This window comes from Vanessa tameamea, chromosome 28 (genome assembly GCF_037043105.1).
Source record: "Vanessa tameamea isolate UH-Manoa-2023 chromosome 28, ilVanTame1 primary haplotype, whole genome shotgun sequence".
Taxonomy (NCBI): Eukaryota; Metazoa; Arthropoda; class Insecta; order Lepidoptera; family Nymphalidae; genus Vanessa; species Vanessa tameamea.
The window spans coordinates 6,381,510-6,403,591 of record NC_087336.1 but is presented as its reverse complement, the minus strand read 5'-3'; the positions used below and the strand labels follow the sequence as shown (position 1 = coordinate 6,403,591).

Genomic DNA, 22,082 nt, shown 5'->3' with positions numbered 1-22,082 from the left:
GTCTTAAATCATAAAGTAGATTATAAAATTCTATTGATATATAAGGAACCTCTCTCAGTTACGTATTTAAACATAAATATTTAACAAACAATTACAAGTAGAAGTATATCATTCAATATATTTTCACCTGTGCACTTCCTAGTATTATAAATAGTGAAAAGATTTTTTTTGTTTGTCTGTTAGACTTTATGGCAAAACAATCTATACCGACCGATAAATGAGACGGTTTTTTTGTAGAATCTCCTAAACAATAGACGATACAGAAGGTTATATATCACGTAAGTAGCTGCGTGTCGCGGCCTCGCTCGCTCTAAATATACTTTTGACGTTTCAAGTGAGAATTTTACGTATATATATATAAGGAATTTAACAAGTGTTGTTTAATAATTGGCTCGTATGTTTTACGATTGTAATGCAATAGCTCAGTCTAATAATATTTAATATTGATTAAAAAATGGACGAGATACTACGAATACGAGTTATCGACCTAACTTTGTTACATCAAGAAGTCATTTCAAAGCATGTGTTCGTCTCACCGTCGCAGCCGACTTTTCTCAGAAACCACTGAACGAGCATCGCTATTGCAACGAAGAGCAACGTCAATATCAATAAGATATTCAACCAGTTCTCGTTCCAGATGTCTCTGAGCTCCAAGTCGAGGCAAACGCATTCCGAGCAACACTTTGGCGCTTTCCTCGGACAGTGTTTGTTACAGAAATGGCACACGCCCTTCGAATCGACCCTACTGGCGAAGAAGGTCGGATTGTAGACAATACGTATTTCGGTCTGACCTTTGGGGGGGTCGGTCTCGTTATTCAAATGCACTTCAGTCTGCCTGTCCCTGTGTTCGCTCGTGTAATACTTTTCGCTACGTTTGACGAAACTTTCGAGATCGTCCCGTTTGATATTCAATTCTTTTTTCGTGAAACTGGCTTCGGCCGACTGCGCGAACGTCTCGGTCGTGGTCAGAACGCGACTGTACTCGCCGCGGTTGAGCAACTTCGTGCTCGGAGCGGCCGACGCTCCGACGGCCGGCCCCGCTGGCGTGACGTCGTTCCTAATACTGTGACACTCGATTTTTTTCTCGTTGATACGATTAACCTTGTCGTTGATGACGTTTTTATCGGCGTAGCTACTGAATTTATCGTTAACGTTCCGCTTGTCGTCGTTATTCGAGAGGAAGAACTGCTGCCGTAACCTTTCGTTTTTCGTTCGCCTGTCGAGGTTTATGTTGGACCTGTGGAAGTCGACGTTCGCGTAGTCGTGATGGGAGAAGTCATTTTTGAAATTGAAAATTTTATCGGAAATCGACTTCGGGTACAACTCGAGATCGGTCTCGGAGGAGTCCGTGTCCGGGCTGCGGTCCTTGTCCAGGTAGCCCTTACAGGACGTCAGTATGTCCTCGTAATCGCCGTTTCGATCGGACCTCGAATCGCGGGAGGCCGCGACCACGTTCGAGGATGGGGTGGCATTGCAGTACTCCAGACCCCTGTAGTACTCGCTATCCGTCTCCTCCTGGATGACGTCGAGCGCCTTGCCCCAGACGGCGCCCGGGTCGACGTCCTCGTAGATGCCGTCGTCGTCGTAGCGCTCGCCCCCCCCTCGGCCGCGGCCGGTTACCTGCGTCTCCTTGTCCTCGTCGGTCTCCTCCCCGATGGTGTGCAGCACGCTGGTCGACGCCTCGCCCACGCGCGACGCCGCGTTGAGCAGGCTCTGGCGCGGCTGCAGACAAGACACAAGGCGGGTGAGACGGCGGGCGGCGGGGCGGGCGGGGCTCTGGGGCGGGGCTCGGGGGCCGTGGCACCTCCTTGGCGTGCGGCTCGGCGGCGCGCAGCAGGTCGGAGAAGGCGCAGCACAGCGCGCGCGTGGCGTCCAGCAGGCGCTCGCCGTCCGGCGCGTCCTCCAGCAGCGCCGCGATCAGCTGCACGCCTGCAACACCGACACCGCGTTGCAGCCTCGAAGGACGAGACGAGCAGACGAGGAGACGCGTCGCTCGTCGCCGCGACTCACTCACCCTTGGTCATCTCCGGGAGGTTCGTCGTGATGGTCGTGATGGCCGCGCCCACCGCCGTGTGGTCCACCTCCTCCGTGGGGCCTGAAAGTGAACGTCGACTGTAGGTCCGGCTGGCCGTTTGTGGCGTGCGTTACGACGGGAGTGCGGCGGCGGCCGTACCGGCGGTGAGCGTGACGACCTGCGCGGTGGCGGCGTTCATGGCGGCGATGTGCGAGGTGACCACCTGCTTGCTGTTGTCCAGCTTCACGCGCTTCCACTTCACGGAGCCGGCGTCCTGCCCCAGCGCCGGCAGCGACGCCTGCGACCAGATACACTTCGTTAGGCTCGGAGATTAAGACCCGACTAGACTTCGCTACTGGGGATCGTGTATGATGGAATAGAGGCAACTCAGTTTTTTTCCGGTTCATTGGAATAGTTTTATATTTGAACAAATTAAAAACTGATTTTAAGCGCTCACTTCAACAAACAAACGTTTATATTTGTATATTAGATTAATAAAGTGTATTGATTATAAACCAAAAAATACTGACCCTGGTGAGTCCCTCCTCGGTCTGCTTGATGATTTCCTTGCCACTGGTGATGGTGGACAGCAGCGCCCGCTGGGGCTCAGTCAGTATCGATGTAACCTTCGTTTGTTGGATTTGGGTCGTCTGAAAATATATTTTTGATTATTGTAGCTAAGTTAATGGACAAGATCTAAAACAAATTTTACCTTTCTCATATAACTTCCGTCAAAAAAAATTGGAAACATAAAAACAATACACTTTATAGCCCCAATAGCTCAACGACATACGGCCCACTTAGCGACGTAAAAGTCGCAGGTCTCATTTACCCCCACCCCTAAATACCTAGGGGTGTAAAATTACTTTAAAAATCTAGCATCAAAAAAGACATGTTTAACCCATAACAATCCACAAAACAAAAATACAACACACATTTCCTGTATCAAATTTGTTTACATGTTATAACTTAATATAATAATGTGGTTAATTCAAAGTATGTTAGTGATACTATATGTAATATATTAGTTGTGTTAGGTACCTACAGAACCAAGAACGTAGACTGCACCGTTCGTGAACAAGCGTGAAACAATAACAGACACAAATGTCACATTTGTTAAACAAATAAAATACACGTAATTAAAAAAATTATATATATTAACGAACAATTATGAAAAAATACAATACGACACAATATATAATATAATCTCGGAAGGTATGTTGTATCAAGTTGAAACAAATAGCGCGCATTGTCAATGTGAGCGAACGAGATAGATATATCAACAGATTAAAAAGACAATTTTATCTAAATGTCTATAAGAGTACCGTTCACATAGACATATGAAATGATAATGTATGTACTATATTAATAGTTAGGTAGATTAAAATAATATATATATTTAAATACTTAAATATGTTCAAAATTACATAATAAGTTAGTAGTTAGTAGTTATTTATATATGGTAAATGAAGACATGCAATATTATAATATAAGCAAAATTAACGATTATATACACACATACGAAACATACATTTACATTTCAATCCAAATTGTTAAATATCTAAATTTAGAGTCAATAGTATATTTATGAAAAATTTCTTCTTTAACGTGTTCTTTTCTTTAATCTTTTAAGTAAATAATTTGGCTCCCATGTCTCCGGATGAAAACGGAAAAAATTAACATTAGTAAAGTAACTATTAAAATTTATAGTCTGTAGAACATCAGCTTCCTGTGACTTGGAAATCAACCCGTGTGGAGCCGTTGGTTCTGCGCCTGACCGCTTTTCAATCGTCAAATTTGCCGGCCAATCGTAGAATGAGGAGTACATTTATGTTTTTTCGCACACATGTGTTACAATAGCATATGGCTAGTCGTCGTTGAGAATGGCCGCGGTGACAGAAGAACATGATCACCACCACTTTGAATCTATACGTATAATAAAATTGTAGTGTCTGTTCGAAGTATTAAAATAATTGCTTTTAACTAAATGCACATGTATGTATATACACGGTACATATAGCAAAATAACATTTTTTCAATTGTCATTTCATTTGTCTGTCTGTCTGTTTGTTCCGACTAATATCTGGAACGGCTTGACCGATTTCGACGGAACTCTCACTCGCAGAAAGCTGATGTAATAAGGCTACATCGATAACTAATTTATTAAATGAAATTCATACGCGCGCCAAGTCGCGGGCACAGCTAGTATTTAATAACAACATGTGGACGCATTTCGCAATGTGGATTGAAACGTAGACGAGAATACTGACAGAGGGCGGCGCGTGTCCCGTGATGGCCTGGCCGGACACCGTGGTCTGCTGCGCGCCCGTCAGGTGCCCCACCGCGAACGACTTCGCCCCTACGCAACGGGACACGGCTTTAGCGGCCGGCTCGCACTCCGTGTCTATTGGGGGACTCTCGGGCGGGTCTCTAACGTTTGGTATCGACGAACCGAAAGTTTCACTATACAGTGTGTTCTTTTATAAATTCATGTGCTGTATACTATTTTTTTATGCACGTGACTTCCGCAAGGCCAAAAAGAAATTGACTCATACAAAACCTTATAATTAGAACCGCTACCTTTTGCCTTCTCTAAGTTGTGTATATCTATGGTTTATGGCAACTCCATAATCTCACATTGAAACAACACACTGTATAATAACTACCCAGAAACCTCAATAGAACACAGAGAACAAAAACTAAATGCTGCAAAATAAATCATAAAATTATCATATACAAATAAATTCAATAAGCTAACTAGCGACTGCATATTGTAGCGAGATTGTACATATATACAATTATTATACATTATATAAAATATAAAAACAATTATTTTTCATCAATGTACAAGAGGCGAGACAGTCCAGTGGATAGAACTCGTGTGTTTGAACAAAAGTTCGAATATATTGTTATTTTAAATGAAGAAAACCATCGTGAGGGATCGTAACGTAGACGACAAGTGTCAAGGATTCGTCGACATATAAGGTAAAATATATATATATATATATTTCAAAATTATCAAAAACAAAAAGTGATGTTTAAAAAACAGAAGAGAAAATGCTGGTGAACCGTTTCGAGTCTGCACTCACCCTCGGCCCCGGGGCGCAGCACGGCGGGCTTGGCCACGGACTCCGTGTTCACCTTGCCCGACTTGAACGTGTCGTGCTGGATGATGTTCGCCCTGCATTTACATGTTTGCTAAAGGTTATTTTCTGCAGTACCATAAGCAAATATTCCTACGTATGTATGGTGCACGTTGGCAAATCAAATTGTAAGCATATAAGAACGGAAAGCGGAGCCACCGACTTGGAGGGCGAGACGGAGTCCTCGAGCATGGCGGAGCCCTCGTCGCCCTCGATGCCGAGGTGGTCGCGCGCGCGGCGGCGCCGCACGATGATGTCGATGTAGCCCGCGATCACCTGCAGGATCTGCTCCGCCTCCGTCGTCTGCACGCTGTAGTACTGGTCGCTGCGGGGGACGTCCACCAATGAACACCTCAGCTCAGTTCCATCATCGTGTAACATGTGCAGCGAAGCGTACCTGTAGTCACCGAAGTCCAGCGTGAAGGTGTTGGGGCTGGCACACCAGCGCCGCACGGTGGTGAGGGGCCAGGTCTGCAGCACCTCCTTGGTCTTCTCGTCCAGTCGCAGCACGGAGTCCTTCGTCACGCCGAGCAGTCGCGGCACGAGCTTATTCTTGCCTTTCATCTTTTCCTATATTTATATTTCATTAGCGTTAGAATATTGTAGTGTAACATTATCAAAGGCGAATTTTGTTTGTTTTTTTTTTATGGTATAAGTAGGCGGACGAGCATATGGGTCACCTGATGGTGAGTGGTCACCACAACCCATAGACAATGACGCTGTAAGAAATACTAACCATTCCTTACGTCGCCAATACGCCACCAACCTTGGGAACTAAAATGTTATGTCCCTTTTGTCTGTAGTCACCCATGAAATAGGAACACAACAATACTGAGAACTGTTGTGGGGCGGTAGAATATCTGATGAGTGGGAGGTACCTACCCAGACGGGCTTGCACTAAGCCCTACCACCAAGGAAACTCAGTACTGTTGTACTCAATATAGAGTATGTCATCTTGTACGCACCTTCACGAGGAAGAAGGCGACGCCGTAGGTCTTGAGGTCCCTGGCGCTCTTGGTGTAGAGCACCTTGGCGTCCAGCTCGCTGAGGCCGGCGTGCTTGCGATGCTCCTTGAATACTTTCTTCTCTATACCCTTCACCTTCACGTATGATGCCGGGAGGAATTCTTTTAAACTGAAAAATATATATATATTTAGTAAATATATTATTCATTTGTGTAATTATAAGTCTTGTGCTCGGAAGTAGTTAAGGTAAAGATCGTAAGCAGCTCTACATAAGACGAAGGTGTTGTATGAAGTTGGGCAAAAGGTGTGATACCCACAAATTTTACTGAAAGGATTTGAGACGAGGAACGGCTGTTTTACGACCGGTTTCTTAAGCACAGGAGTGTGACTCTGACAAATTCCAAACTGTGCGTGTTACTGTATTTCTTGGCAAAATAACTCAATAGGTATCTATATCTTCAGACCAACGAATCATTGAGCATTAACAAGAAAATAAAACTCACTCCAAGAATCCAGTTGTGTGTTTGTCTTCCTTGTGATCTCCGAACTGTATCTGACACTGGATCCCAGCGAACTCGCACGCTGCAACAGATTATATACAGTTAAATAATAATCTAAATTTCATATTGCTGACAAACTTTTGGTATCGTAATAAAAAATAGACAGTTCAACATATTGAATTAGTCAGTACCATTTTTAGGTCATGGATTTATGCGTGCTTATGCCAACAAGTCGTCGACCGACTTTTAGGGGGTTGTCGTAATGTGTTAAGCATAAAATGTCTATATCCTTCCATGGAGTTTAATCTTGCTTCATACCAAATATCTTCTAATTCGGTTGGGTGGATTATTATTATTATTATATGAAACCACGAGTGATATCTACGGCGCCGTACCCTTGTCCTGCGTGATGGGGTGCGTGCCGGCCAGGATGGCGTCGCGCGCCTGCACGTAGAGCAGCGTGAGCTGCACGGGGTCGCGCGAGTCCACGTTGCGGTCCGAGAAGAACAGCCGGCGCCGCAGCAGCAGCGTCTCCGAGCCCTCCACGCCCTGTTCGCGCAGCGTCTTCGAGCCCTCCACCCAGTTCACTGCGGGCCACGGGGATGGTTAATCGTCGGGGAAACATTACACCTCCACACCGTTACCCTTACCGCCGGCAAAAAAGATGGCCAGTGGTGTAGTTCCATGAGAAGTGCTCCCCGCCATCGATTACACCCTTAGCCGAGATACGATACGGTAGGATGTACTTCATTCGGAGCCCAAAATTGCTCAAACTCAAAGGCCAGGTAATGAGGAATTACACAATCAGGAAAATATTTTGGATATATATTCTAACTGACTAGTAAGTTTACGCAAGGGTTTTCTTTTTTGAGTCATAATATGTAGGGAAGTTAAACATATAGAACAACATATTTTATGGATATACTGCAGGAAGCGGTGAGCTCTAAATAAATGTCTAATGTGACTTCAATGCTGTACTTTGTTATGGATAAAGACCAATGTTATCTAAATTTACCTTCATCATCAGTCCGTAGTTTCTTCCGGAGCTGCTCCATCTTCGCATCACGCTCCTTTTCTTGATGCCGTCTCTTCAACGTTAAGGTTCCGTAGTTGGGCTTCTCGCAGGGATCCGCCTCCTCTTTCTGTTCTTCGCGGACCTGGAGACAAGTATCACGGTTGAATTTGTTGCTTGGATATAACACAGATTCAAAGTATCATGACAACAAGCAACGTTTTATAAATGTGCCACTACTGGGCAGACTTAAGCTTTAAACACGAGATGTATGCATGATATAAGCATAAATTTAGCAGAAGAGAACTAAGCGGAACTTATCAAGTGGATCATCTCTGTGATGACTATCGCCTTTCTGTCGCTCATAGACAGTGAGCCAGGGCATCAAACACCTTCACCCTAAAAAAAAGACTTTGCCATCGTGTTTCGGGTCGAAGAGTGAGCCAGTATAAACTTATCTTAGATACCAAGATTGGCGACACGTTGGACAGTACCAGTGTCTATGGGTGCAGTTTTTGTAAACTGCCTGTAGATGTCAAACTGCTGAATAAGCTCCTCGTCTCTTAGGGAGAGAGTTTGTTCCAATTTATCAGTAATCGTATATCCTCACCAGTCCATACTCGTCGTAATTGGTGATGCCGATCTTGGTGCAAATGACGACCATCAAGTTTGCAACTATCTGACTGTCGTCGACGAGCAGCGTTTTGACGGTACCTTGAGAAAAACAAATTAATTACAATTCAAATTATCTAATATGGCCGATACCGCTAATTATAAGTAGACATTTTTATATAGATATTTTTTTACAACTTCCATAGCTTAGGAGTTATGACACACACACAAACTTTTTTTGTAACCACAAAAATTTAATAAAAAAAAAAGTACCAAATCCTCATTTCTTTGAGAAGTTTGGAAGCCTCAACATGTTCAATTTGTTGTTTTACATGCGGCAGAATTACGTGAATGTTTTCTCACGGTGTTTCCCTTCACCGCCGAGCATAAGATCAATTATAAACAAATCAAGCACTTGATAAAACATTATTACTGTACAGGATTTAAATATGCAATCATCGGTTAAGCTTTCGTCGTTCGGTTATAAATTCGTCCCGGCATCGCCCGGTTATACTAAAGGACCAACATATAAAGAAAATTTCTAGCTATTTTTGGCCACGCATTGACCTTCTCATAGGCAGAAGAACTCACAATAGTTTTACCAAAATCGATCAATGGTTAGAAAGGCAAAGACAAAACACAAAGATTAATTTAAAACTCACCATCCAACATTCGAACCCTGAGATTTCTGGTCTTCTTATTGTACTCCAGCAAATCTCCATTCCTTAGCATGTAATAGTCCAGACTGCGGGACGCCTCCAACCAGATGCCCTTTTTGTTGTCTTCCTCTGAAGCGAGGAACAGTCCGTACTCTTTGGCTATGGAAACGAAACAGGTATACATTTTGATGTTACGCTACTAAAAAATAATTTAAAATAATGTTCAAGTTACTGGATTAACTTGAAGGTAAAGCTAATACCGCTTCGAAATTTGAAGAACCATCAGTGACAATTATGGACCAAAAGCTTGTATTTCTTGCTTAAAAAACAATGATAATATTTCATTGTTTTGCTAATGGTATAGTAAGGTTCACAGTGGAATGAATTGAAGCATTTTTTAACGAAAAAACTCAATATATATTCCGAAGTGATAGCTTTAGATTAAGTTTAATCTTGTAGAATGTTGACCCATAAATACTTCTGCGGGCTTACTTGAATGAAGTATATTTTATTTTTGATTTAAAAAATGTGGGTTCACATAACCAGGACCTTGGCATACTTAGGTATTTATGAGTAGAAACCCAAATCTAAACACAATACTAACGATCATTGGCATTCGCTTCCAGAATCTTCTCTCGTATGATTCGGCACGCGTCGTACACGCTGGTCGAGGGGTCGAACTGGATGGTCTTAACCACCTTACCACCCTCGAGTGATATCTTTAGAGACAGCGTCGCCATCTTGGATAGGGAACGCGCTCTGTTGAAAGAAAAAAATACAGATAACTATCAAAACAAAGTAGTCACAGCTTAATCCAGAATAAAATAAAACATATGTAAACTTTTTTTGTGCAACAGAGATGCGAATACTGTGCGAGCGAGATGGCGCGAGATTTTCACATCTTTTCTATATTGGGATGGATAACATAAAAATGTTTAATGGTCCTACCATTTAAACTGATTAGGTTTACATTCTAGCGTGTTATCAGTCAAAAATCAGTCTAAAAATCAGTATAAAAATAGGCAGTTTACACTCCTGTGTCTCGGAAGGCACGTAAAACAATCGGTCCTGTACCTGAACTCTAGATGTAGCAGAATTTCCGTCCCATCGAATAATAAGAGGGAGCATGCTTGCAAACATTTGTGAGCTTATGTTTGCACACATTTTTTACGATCTATCTTGCAGTCGGCTCTCTTGAGGATAGAGCCGTTATCGAAATCGATCAGTATAATACCACTAAGTGTATAAATATATGAAATACAGCCTTTATTTACCTGTGTATAGTAGCTGTCTGTTGTTCAAGGTCTAAGGAGTGGGCACTGCTCCTCCTATGCTCTTGGTTGGGTCTTCGTCTCTCGTGGCTAAAGGATCGATGGCGGGGCCGGCTTTGAAATGAACCCTGGAAGTTTAGTTTAATTTTAATTGTATGGTTTTAACTTCAAGTCGAGTTCTTATGATTCCGTGATACCGTGTTGGTATCGATGGTTAGAATTATTTTAATTCAGGGCCAATATCTATAGGCGGTGACTGTTAAATTATTTACTACTATAATATATGTAAATTGATTTAAATAAATACATACAGATCTCGTAGATGTCAGCCGTCTCCAGCTGTCCTGTAGCGCGTGTTCGATGCGCTCGCGCAGGCGTCACGCGCCCGACGATGCTTCCTGTGGACGGCCGCTCGATCCCTGATGACGTAACAATTTACTTTTATTTCTTTTCTAACACATATAATGAGGCCGTGGGAATCTATACGACGCTTCATTTCTATTTACATTACCTATATTTATATATAAGTTGAACTTGTAACTTAAGTAAAGCATTTTATTAATAATGTCACTATCGGCGGTGTCGCTAAAATCATCCATCATTAGTCGTGTTTTAAATTTTAGAATAATCGTCCTAGGTAAATTTAAGGCGTAAATAGCGCAATGGTTTAAGGCCCGTCTAGCGATGAAAAAGTCGCAGGTACGTTCCTGAAGGCAGGGCCGTTGCCGTCTCCACTTCTAACTGAAGCTTTCCTTATAATGGAGAAAAAAATAAATATGACATTTTTTAATAATCAAAGTATTCGCAGCTTTTTATGGTTGCGAAAACTTTGTCCGATGACGGATAAATTAACTTCGACGAAGACGGAAGCTTGGTGTTACAAGTTTTAATTTACATCTCTATAGAATCTATATATAAGCTATTGTTGATAGATAATAAAAACAAGCTTACCTCCACCTGTCAAACGATGTATTTATATACATCTATAATTAAACGTCTCCATTTTGAAATATGATATATTGTGACGACATTAATTGACAAGACACGTCTAAGATAGGATTCATTTTTAAAATAAATCAAAATCAGATCGAATATTTTTTATTTGAGTAGACTCTTATCGTCTACATAATCTTGTAGGTACTTGTGCATGAGCTTTATTTATTGGTATACTAACGACCTTACCTGACTTCGCATGGGTGCAATTTATTAACATAGGAATGATATATATCTATAGCGCTCAGATTTTTAGACCCCCTATATATAGACACACAAAATGTTACCTCTTTTTAATATTAGTGTAGTAAAGTTTTTTTACATATTATTTAAGACTTAATTAATTCAAATCTACCTCTGGCTAGGCTGGATTATTATATGCATTGGACAGTTTAGGCAGCTGCCAAGTGATCCCATCGACTAGACGCCTACACATTCCAACATAGAAATAAGGCTTTAAATTATTTAGTAATGAAAATGTTGAGATGTATATTTTTCGTATTTGAATAGGACGACGCCCCAACCTTTGAAACATTGAAGATAAACACGGCAATTATGGATAAAATTGCGATGTGATAGACATTACATATCCGAGGAAAAGGGTTTAGGGTATTTTTCTAGGAGCCCTGACGTGACCTGACCATTAATTTGGAATGTAGATTCAAGTATAAAAAACACACAACAGTTACTATTTTCTTCGTAGTATTAAGTACAATATATATTATATAAATTCATTATATTTGCTTGTTGGTAGGTGGTTTATTGCAAGCCTTTCTGGGTAGGTACCACCACATATTCTACCGTCAAGCAGCGATACTCAGTATTGTTGTGTTCCGGTTTGAAGAGTGAGCGAGGCAGTGTAACTACAAGCACAAGGGACATAACATCTTAGCTCCCAACGTTGGAGGCGCATTGATGATGTAAGGTATGGTTAATAGTTACCGTACTAATGTCTATGGGCACAAAAAAAAATTACACATATTTAACAGCCTTTTATATATCATATAGGTGTATAAAATCGTAGTTTATTTTATACACGATTGAATGAATGAATGGAATTATCCCGTCGAAAACGGAACGGTTGGACACTCTTCATTACGATCACGGTCAATGACCGGAATATATCCAAGTTATTTCTGGACAAACGTTCCATGGAAAAAGACTAAAAGTTAAAGAATTAGTTAAAAAAAAAAAGTTTTAGATATTGAATAATGACAGTATTATTTTAAGCAAACACATGACCATTGAATTAGAAACGTCGATCGTAAGAATTATAAATAAAATTACATTATAAAGTGGAGGATGTACTTTTGCGAAATGAGTTTTAAAGTTAAGTCAGTAAATCTCATTTCTTAAAAAAAGCATTTCTGCGCTTATGACTTCTTGCTTTCCACTGACGATATACATATATATATATATATATAATATACGTGTATATTTGTTACTAGCGACCCGTTCCGCTATAGCTCACATGAAAAATTTTAGCTTCCTACTATGGAATTATTATTTTTTAGAATTGTGTCATTATTAGTAAAGAATTCCAAAGATGTGTCATCGAAAACAACTTTAAGACTTGAGAACTAGACTAGAAGACATAAACATAAAACATAATCAGCCTGTAAATTTCCCACTGCTGGGCTAAGGCCTCCTCTCCCGTTGAGGAGAAGGTATGGAGCATATTCCACCACGCTGCTCCAATGCGGGTTGGTGGAATACACATGTGGCAGAATTTCGTTGAAAATTAGACACATGCAGGTTTCCTCACGATGTTTTCCTTCACCGCCGAGCACGAGATGAATTATAAACACAAATTAAGCACATGAAAATTCAGTGGTGCCTGCCTGGGTTGGAACCCGAAATCATCGGTTAAGATGCACGCGTTCTAACCACTGGGCCATCTCGGCTACTAGAGACTAGAAGACACGTAGATTTAATTTCATTAATTCAATTGCGACCAAATAAAACATTCCTCAAACGTCCCGCTGCAACCGTCAATATGCAATAAAAATAAGATGTATTCGACTGGGGATAATTTCAACCCCTTTTTTTTCGGTCATGAAATGTAAATCGCTATAATAAAAAAAACTGTACACAGGGGTGAGTTTGTTCATTGCACGTTTTACGTATTAATAAAAGTATTCGTAATTTAGATAATTTCACGAGTCTATAACTTACGATATAGAGTTGGTAGTTATGGTCTATTCCGATCGAAGAAGGAATAAAGATAATCATACCCGCGATGCTACGCGATTTGCAGATCGCTCAGCTATATTGTGCAGTTCTTAATTAATACATATTTATTTATGATGTACTATTTTACTAAACTAATTACATCCCCTTCGATTTTACTTCCAAAGTTCCGATTACAGTTTCGTTAACGTTCAAAACCGTAATGAATACCGTAGATTATTCAATCTCTCGACCTGATCGAATGATATCGCATCAATTCGACGTCAAATATTGTTTATTTGGATTTTGTCTTCTTGTGGTTATAGACTATAGACTTGGGCTAAATGATAATAAGTCTTCTGTAGAATCCAAGAAATATCAACATTAAATTCACCACCAACATTGTTAACTTAGATGTTTTTCCTTAGTTACCGTATTTCCTCGCCCACTAATTTTAACACAACAGTACTAAGTATTGTTGCGAGGCGGTAGGTTTAGATGAGTGGGTCATTTTTATTTTTTAATTATTTATTTTATTTGATTCTTCAACAATGTGTACACTGATTAAAATAATATAATATAACAGCGACCTCAGTGGTCGAGTACTGTCTACCCCGGTTTTATGGGTACGCCACTCCGAAATCCCGGGTTCGATTCACGGCCTAATCGATGTAGAAAAAGTTCATTAGTTCTCTACGTCGTCTCGGGTCTGGGTGTTTGTGGTACCGTCGTTACTTCTGATTTTCCATAACACAAGTGCTTTAGCTACTTACATTGGGATCAGAGAAATGTACGTGATGTTGTCCAATAATTATATAACAAAAGTAAAATTATATAAGTGTAACGATTACTTAAAGAGGAACACATGCACAAAGAGAAGACAAATTACCATCTTCAACGAATGTGGCTTGGCTAGTTACGAGTGCCAACTCAGAGATGCTAACAGCTCAGTCATCAAGTATTCCCATTAAAACAGTAACGGCGGTCATAATGCGTATTATTGACACTAGTTTTGCATAAAAGGGCAGTTTGGTAGCCCTTCGGCTTCGTGGAATTTTAATAGTACTAAACGCTCGCGGCTCACTCGCACTAGACTATACTGGCCATAAATTTCAAATGCTCAAAATTCTTCTCTTTTATTAATCCGTTAAATATTTTAACCGACTTTAATAAAGGGAGTGTTCGCTGGAGTAATCTACATTTAATCAAAATACTAATATAAGCGCGTTTAAATCGTCATGTTACAACGTTGAATTAAAGATAAATCTACCACCGGTTCGGAAAGTAGATTCTACCGGAAGAACCGGCAAGAAACTCGGCAGTTACTCTCTTCCACAATTTTAATTACAGAGTAGAAATCAACAAATACTGAGTCCACGCCTTATTATATCTAATATAATCTTGTATTAAGTCATATGGTTTAATTATCAATGTTTTTTTGACATGAGCTCTAAATTTTTGATCATACAGCAGTGTTTCGATTAGAATTGACGTCGTATATCCACTGAGCTACTTTGATCAAATAAATACATTTAACGTTGCATACCAAACAGTTTTATTATATGTAAATATGATAATATTCATTATTAAATAACTTAAACAAACAGAACAAGTGCACTTGATTGTATAGTACACACATTATTTATATTTATTTTGTATATTAGGAGATATGTGTATTGACATAAGTCTTAATCACATTTGAAAATATATAATGGCGTTAGAGAAGACATACCTTTTGGACTGTTAAAGCTGTATGTATGTAAATAGAGTTTGATTATATTTGAAAAATCGTTATATAATGTATCGAATGAAACTATTTATTTAATATATACACTAGTTACTCGCTTTGGGCACAAAAATAGTCTATATACAACATTTAAACTGCAGAACAATCATAAATAAAAATTCCTGATATTTTCCAGCTGTTACAGTTGAAATTCTCGGCTATTCTCTACTATAATATGTATATATTATACATATAAACCTTCCTCTTGAATCACTCTGCTTATTGATAGTAATCGCATTAAAATCCGTTGCGTAGTTTACAAGATCTAAGCGTAGAGACGAGAAGCGACTTTGTCTATACAAAGTAATAAATTAGTATGAACAAAGTATGTAGCAGTAAATTACACCTATTTACGTATGTTATTAAAACCGGAAGTCAAAGTTCAAATCGTAATTTTATATAGAGACGTCACAATTATAAAAAATCTACTACCAGTTCTAAAGATATACCTGACCTGCAAACCAACGGAAGAAATACTTCAAGATTTTTTCATTTCAAATACATATAACAATATACAAACAGAAATATATATGTATAAATTAATCTCTACGTCTCTTGGTCACTCTATAACTTGAGAACGATTTGACCGATTTTATTAAGGTTTTTTTTTTTAAATATATATATATATATAATGTTTATACTTTACTAATACTTTATAGAAGGTACAAGGGAAAAATAAAATAGATATTTCCAGAATGTTTATGCGGTATATAGCAGTTTAACAGGTTTTCTAATAAGAACTGAATCACACAATTTACAAGTGCCATTAATAAAATAGAAGTAGGACGTCTGTCGAGTTAGCCGGTGTGATTTACAAAAAAAAAACAGCAAAGACAGCCTCGCCGCTACATAACAAAATCTCCAACATCGATAGCCAATTTAAATCAACACCTTAATCATTGGAATGCACTTTACATCATGTTTTTACAATTATTTTAACTTTCATCCCAAATCGGTGAAAGCGTGAACGGTGACGTTAAATCTGAGCGACTGTAACGGGGCGATACTTTCGCGATAAATTACGTCAGCGGCGAGGGGATCGTGTTCCAGTCAACCTGACAGTTCAAGTGTTATAAACTTACAATACAACAATATTTGCCAACGACGGTTATACGTTTATGAGTGTTGTTTGTTACTCAATCAACGAAAAAGATTTAAAATTGGAATATCGTTAGCTCATATCCTGATTTAACACAGGCTACCTAATAACCCTACTCTCACACTCCGGCTGAGCCACAGGTAGCTGAAGCTAGTAGGTATAGAGACAAGTATTCTAGGAAATATACTTCGCACCGCTATGAAAGTTGTTGTATGTTTAAATACTGTCTACTCCATCGTTTAAAGACTCAAACAGTTCATCAAAATCAACTTCTGTTGTATATATTTCCCAATAATAGATCGGACAAATAAAAAGGTTTTTTAGCTTCATATATTTGTATAGATAACAATTGTTGGTTACCATTTTATGCTGTATCGTATTCCATGAAACAAACACAGGATATAACCGTAACCCATGTGTGGGACAGCCATGCGAAGGAGCAACCTCAGTTGGTTCACATGTTTGTAGCGAATGTTTTTGAGGCATAAGGGATACAATATCTTTGAAACAAAGATTGGTGGCGCATTGGCGATTTAAGGAGTGGTTAAAGATTCCCTTCGATTCGCCTGTCTACCTATGCAATAAAAAAAAATGAATGCATGGTAACCACTTGTAATCATGACAGTAGAAAATAACGTGAGTAGAAGGTTTGACCCAGACGGGTTTGCAATAACTATGAAAAAGATTTTTGTATAACATGTTGGGTTATTGTCTGTCTTTTTTCATGAAATCTGAGTCCAATAATAGAACCGTAACAAGCATTCCGGTCAGTGACCGTGATCGCAACAAGAAACTAATAAAAACAAACGAATAATTCAACCCGGGGACGAAATAAATACGAAACGGATACTAAAGAAATGGCATTAAAATAAAATCATCTATTTGGCTACCTGGTAGGCATTCAGGAACGCCCATAAACATTGGTGCCGTAAGAAATATTAATTAATTCTTAAATCTCCATATAACTTCCTTGCACTCACTCACTCATACTGGTAGAATCGGTGATGATTGGGTGGTACATACCCAAAAGGGCTTGGACAAAGCATGAACTAGTGCTTTTGTATTTTGGTATAGCTCATACTATATTTTTATTAATTTCTCCAAATATAATATACGTTAGAGCCTTAGAGCAACTATGCGAGTTTCTTGTCGTTTCTTCTCGCTGGAGAATGCTTTCCGAAACGGTAGTAGTGTTTAAATATTGACGATTCAAAAACGCTTCATTGTGAAGTTTACTTGAATAAAATTGATTTGATTTGATTTGACCTACAGCCTGTTCCAACGTTAAGAGCTAAGACATATGAACTCGAGATCTCTAATATCGAGTTGAGATCTATGATAGTCATTATGGATTTGCGAAAAATTTAACATCGGCGAATTTGTTATAGGAACTTTTGAAAACAATAAATATAACTAGTTTTTATTGTAAATTAATAACAAAACAATTCACATGAAATACATAAATGTATGGTTTGTTAACATATAAACCTTCGATTGGAAATTGTGTGTAGATATATAATCGACTAAAGATACAGGATCTTGAGTAGTTCTCGAAACTTGTGTTATTATAACGTCGATACATCTCGTGACGTATGTTCACCTCAAACAAAGGATTGGAAGGGTTGACGAGATGACAGAAGCCACCATTGATACATCAAACTATTATGGTGTATAGTTTCCAATTGTTCATATGCCGTATAGAGGAAAATGACACGTGACAAATTTCTCTATTGACGTCTTCGTTAATGGTTTTTCTTGTGGATTATCAGATTACATTAGCTAATACTAACTGTTGCTTGTTTTTGGAGGAAAGAGGTTTGGTGCGATTTGTGTTATTTACAAGAACATACCTTGTCACGTCAATAGTTTAAAAGTTGAAGAGTCAGACTGAATGACATTGGTAAGCGCAGAAACTATGCTAATACAACATGATATACGAAAACCGTCTCTGAAACAGGCTGTATAATAATGGCATAACTTTAATGGTGACTTTAGTAGCTTTTTACAATAATATATAACTTATACATAATGGAATGCGTTAGTCCAGAGCCTGTACTCTCCGCATGCCCTCATGCGATGAATAGAGTGCACCTTGTGCATTATAATATGTCCTAGCTGGCTGGTCTCTCTTACGATTGGCTGCCGTAACCGAAATCAGGATGATATCATAATCATATATAATTTCATATTAATTGAACATACTATGAAAAAAATATAAAGATCTTTGATTATAGTATATATTTTGAGTTTCGTTTATTCATCTGTATTCTAAGGTATTTTCATCAATTTTTTCTGTCACATTTAAAGATTGCCGACGAGCAAAACGTCCACCTGATCGAAACGATGAGCAAGCAAGTAAACGCATTCCTTACTCTGAGCGACAAAGGATTAAGGGAAGCTGGAGTACTAACAACAAATGTCCACCGATATAACACTATACTTAATCAAGTGTAAAGCGACCGCGAGTGAAACCGGCGTCTACAGCTAGTTTAGAATACAGATTCCGATTACCATGTTTGACTTCAATAGATTTTCGTAACGCGAATGCATGCGAATTATCAGATAAGCGTACCTGTATCGAGTTTAGGTAAATTAAACATTCCCACAAGATAAGATATTTATATATTTACATAAGAGATAATATTTGTTCAGAAATACTCGAACCGTTTTTAGTACTAGCACACGCTCCGCACAAAACATTAAACGTCTTATACATTTTATATTTCGGAAGGACTCCGGCCAAAGCTTTATACCACCTACATAGAATCTTCTAGAAATACTTGTCTTCAGAATTAAAATAAAATAATGTACATATTTTATTATGGAATAGGTTGGCGGAGAGACAAATGGACCACCTGATGAGTGGTCGACACTGCCCAAAGACATTAGCGCTTTAATATCAATTTAACCGATCCTTTCAGTGCCAATGCTCAACCGACCTTGGGAACTAAGGTGTAATGGCCCTTGTGCCTGAAAAAAACAATACTAAGTACTTTAAGGCTTTAGCGAGAGTGGATTGATTCCACGAGCGGCATGATTTTGGGCGATTAACGTATTGCAAATTACGTCTTCATAAAAATAATTAATAAAAGAGACGAACTTCTATGGATCCACCGTGCGGGTGTCAAGTCCATCGAGAGAGGGACTCCGAGCAATTCCCGAGACTAGCGACCCGATATAATTGCAAAAAAAGTTATTAAACAGACAAAAAATCTCGTGTAAAGTTCAAATGGAAATCAATTTAAAAATATACTTATTCAATGAGCCTCCACGCTTTTCCACCAACTGACCGACTATCATAATATACGTTTCAGAAAACACCACCCCAATGAATGAATACTATTATCGTTAAAAGCATATTTTGTAATTCATAAATTAAGATTAAGTTGAAAAAGAGAAAAGTTAACCCATTAATCGTTACGCGTGATGAAAATATATATTATATATCTGGAAGAATCGACGCAAACAAGTTATACGCATGCGTGACCCCCCCCTTTTATGAGCGGGAGGGGGTGATCGATAGACTCCGGCGCCGACGTGTCTGGCGCCTGGTTGGTCTCTATCGTACGTAATTTTTAATCTTATGTACTCATTATATACATAAGGGTTTTAGAAATAGGTGTGGTTTTTATGTTATGTATTTTAAGTGACAAAACAGTTAAGTTTGGTTATGTATATGATCGCATATCATTTGAATCAATAGTAATGGCGGGCGCCATATTAGAATGAGTTATATAAGATCGATCAATCATTGACTAACAAACAATTCGCCAATATTTTTCGTTGCAAATACCTAAGTATTACTTATACGAAAAATATGTACAAACAAATATAAATATTTCATCAATTATTTTTTTAATGAAATTGTAAAATTTTGTAGTACTAGTTTACCATATGAATTATTTAGAGACTCAGTAGCTTATCCTATTCATAATTTTGCCAAAGCTATTCGTAAGACCCCAAGATAACTTATAACTATCTAAATATAATAACATAAGCCGAAAATAAACAATATTGCCTCCATATATATCGAACTTCCGACAACCACCGGAAGTCGTCACGCTGTCCGAATCGGGAAATCGGATAGTCTGTTTTCTATTAGCGAATTAGGGGATCCGAGATGACAGAGGGACATCGGGAACATGCTTTCACAATATAGGAGATTATAATAATGGGGCGATGTTTCTACGTCAATTTTTGCGTAGGATGAGCATTCAAAATCAAGATGTTCCGACTATAGCCAGAGACAAAATTAAAGTAGAATAATTATTTAATTACTTTGATTCGTCAAAAATCGGTACTACGGATTCAGAGTGCCATTTAACCATCAAGAATATACTTTAATGCAAGTAAGATCTTACAAGCAATTTTGAATTGCATTTTACACGTTGAGCTACCACCGGTTTTTACGGATTCCACGGAGAGTAGCCAGCAAGAAGATCAGTAGATAGTACATACTCTCTTCCAATATTTTAAATGTATACTGCCTGAAAGTCAACAAGAATTAGCTCCACACTTTTTAACATCTATATATTATTGTGTTTAAGATATGCCTTATTTATTTTTGTTTTATTAAATAAGGACTAAAATCAAAAAATAATATTAATACAAAAGCGCAAGCCTCATTGTGTTACGATTGACACCATATCTTATGACGTCATGACCGTACGTCTAAAGATCTCTTATTCTGATATCATTCACTAAAATCTGCGAAGGAGTTACAGCTCTTTGGACGTGGTAATTATTTAGATCGATTCGTCGAATGAAATAAAATTAGCAGTCAAACTAAATCGATATTTACTTTCAACTCAAGAAGGCTGTAATGCCATCGAGAACAATCGGTAAGAGAATCAATATTATCTCATACAGTTAAATCTATATCCTGTATGACAATCAAGGAATACTATATCCATAAAACCTTGTATAGTATAACATATCCTATCTAATAAATACTTTACCAAAATGCGCTTTAAAATTATTTATTGGTAAATGTAAACAGAGAATCGGTCAATTAGTACAACGTTACAAAGATCATATTAAACAAGATGTTGATCCAGGGGGAGGATCCCTATAATCAATCAGCTTTGCAAGCATTCAGACCAATCATCACCACGGGAGACGATCACAAACGGACCCCTGAGGACGCTAAAGAATAACTAATGAATGACTTGAAACTTACCCGGATAATCTATGGACTAGAAAATAATTTTGTCTTATCAAATGAACATGAAAAAGGATACATCCGTAATTCAAAACAAATTATACTTTATCCTAGTAGGATCAAACGACATTTGAATCGTAATTTTACAGGATACTCTTCCATATAAAGCCAACAGAGGTTCGGAATGTACGAGAACCACGGAGGATCTTAATACTTTCCATCAATTTAATCATATAAATACATTAATTTATGGATAACGGAACTACGGAAAATATTAAATCATAATATATAAGTTTATTCAACAGTACAATCACTGTGAGTTTACAATTTTCAAGACGTCTATTGATAACCAGCGTTTGTAATCGTGACAATGTCGTAACATCAACAAAGTTGACTGATCAACTTTTAGCAACATCATACTCATTCGTCTAATAGAACTTTTTAGGCTTAGTTAGGTAATGATTTTGTTTTTATCGTTTTTTATAATGTGTATCTATAAACAACCCATTGTGGTGTCTGGTTATTTGAAAAGAGTTAATCGACTTCCTTGCCGAACTTTTAGAGGCTGCTGTTCTGTGGTAAATTGAAATATATCCGATTCAAAAATGCTTTACTGTACAGTTTACTTTTTGTCGAAATCATTACTACCATAAACTCCATCTAAACCTTCAGTGAAATTAGGAGGAAGAATATAATTG

General features: G+C 38.5%; 1 protein-coding gene across 11 annotated transcripts in view; it reads right to left on the bottom strand.

The window, feature by feature from the left end:
* The window catches only part of Rhea (rhea), a 76,665-nt gene that overhangs the window by 30,531 nt on the left and 24,052 nt on the right, over positions 1-22,082 (bottom strand). For all 11 annotated transcript variants that reach the window (XM_064219560.1, XM_064219561.1, XM_064219562.1 and 8 more), the window contains exons 3-20: positions 10,488-10,595; positions 10,180-10,304; positions 9,510-9,664; positions 8,909-9,064; positions 8,245-8,348; positions 7,638-7,779; positions 7,018-7,209; positions 6,626-6,704; positions 6,123-6,291; positions 5,555-5,727; positions 5,321-5,482; positions 5,104-5,195; positions 4,285-4,373; positions 2,545-2,664; positions 2,174-2,312; positions 2,015-2,095; positions 1,805-1,929; positions 1,621-1,722 (exon numbers count right to left, since the gene is read on the bottom strand). In XM_064219560.1, the coding sequence (XP_064075630.1) occupies positions 1,621-1,722; positions 1,805-1,929; positions 2,015-2,095; positions 2,174-2,312; positions 2,545-2,664; positions 4,285-4,373; positions 5,104-5,195; positions 5,321-5,482; positions 5,555-5,727; positions 6,123-6,291; positions 6,626-6,704; positions 7,018-7,209; positions 7,638-7,779; positions 8,245-8,348; positions 8,909-9,064; positions 9,510-9,645 (2,061 nt within the window). In that variant the 5' untranslated portion in view covers positions 9,646-9,664; positions 10,180-10,304; positions 10,488-10,595. The remainder of the gene's footprint in view (positions 1-1,620; positions 1,723-1,804; positions 1,930-2,014; positions 2,096-2,173; positions 2,313-2,544; positions 2,665-4,284; positions 4,374-5,103; positions 5,196-5,320; positions 5,483-5,554; positions 5,728-6,122; positions 6,292-6,625; positions 6,705-7,017; positions 7,210-7,637; positions 7,780-8,244; positions 8,349-8,908; positions 9,065-9,509; positions 9,665-10,179; positions 10,305-10,487; positions 10,596-22,082) is intronic.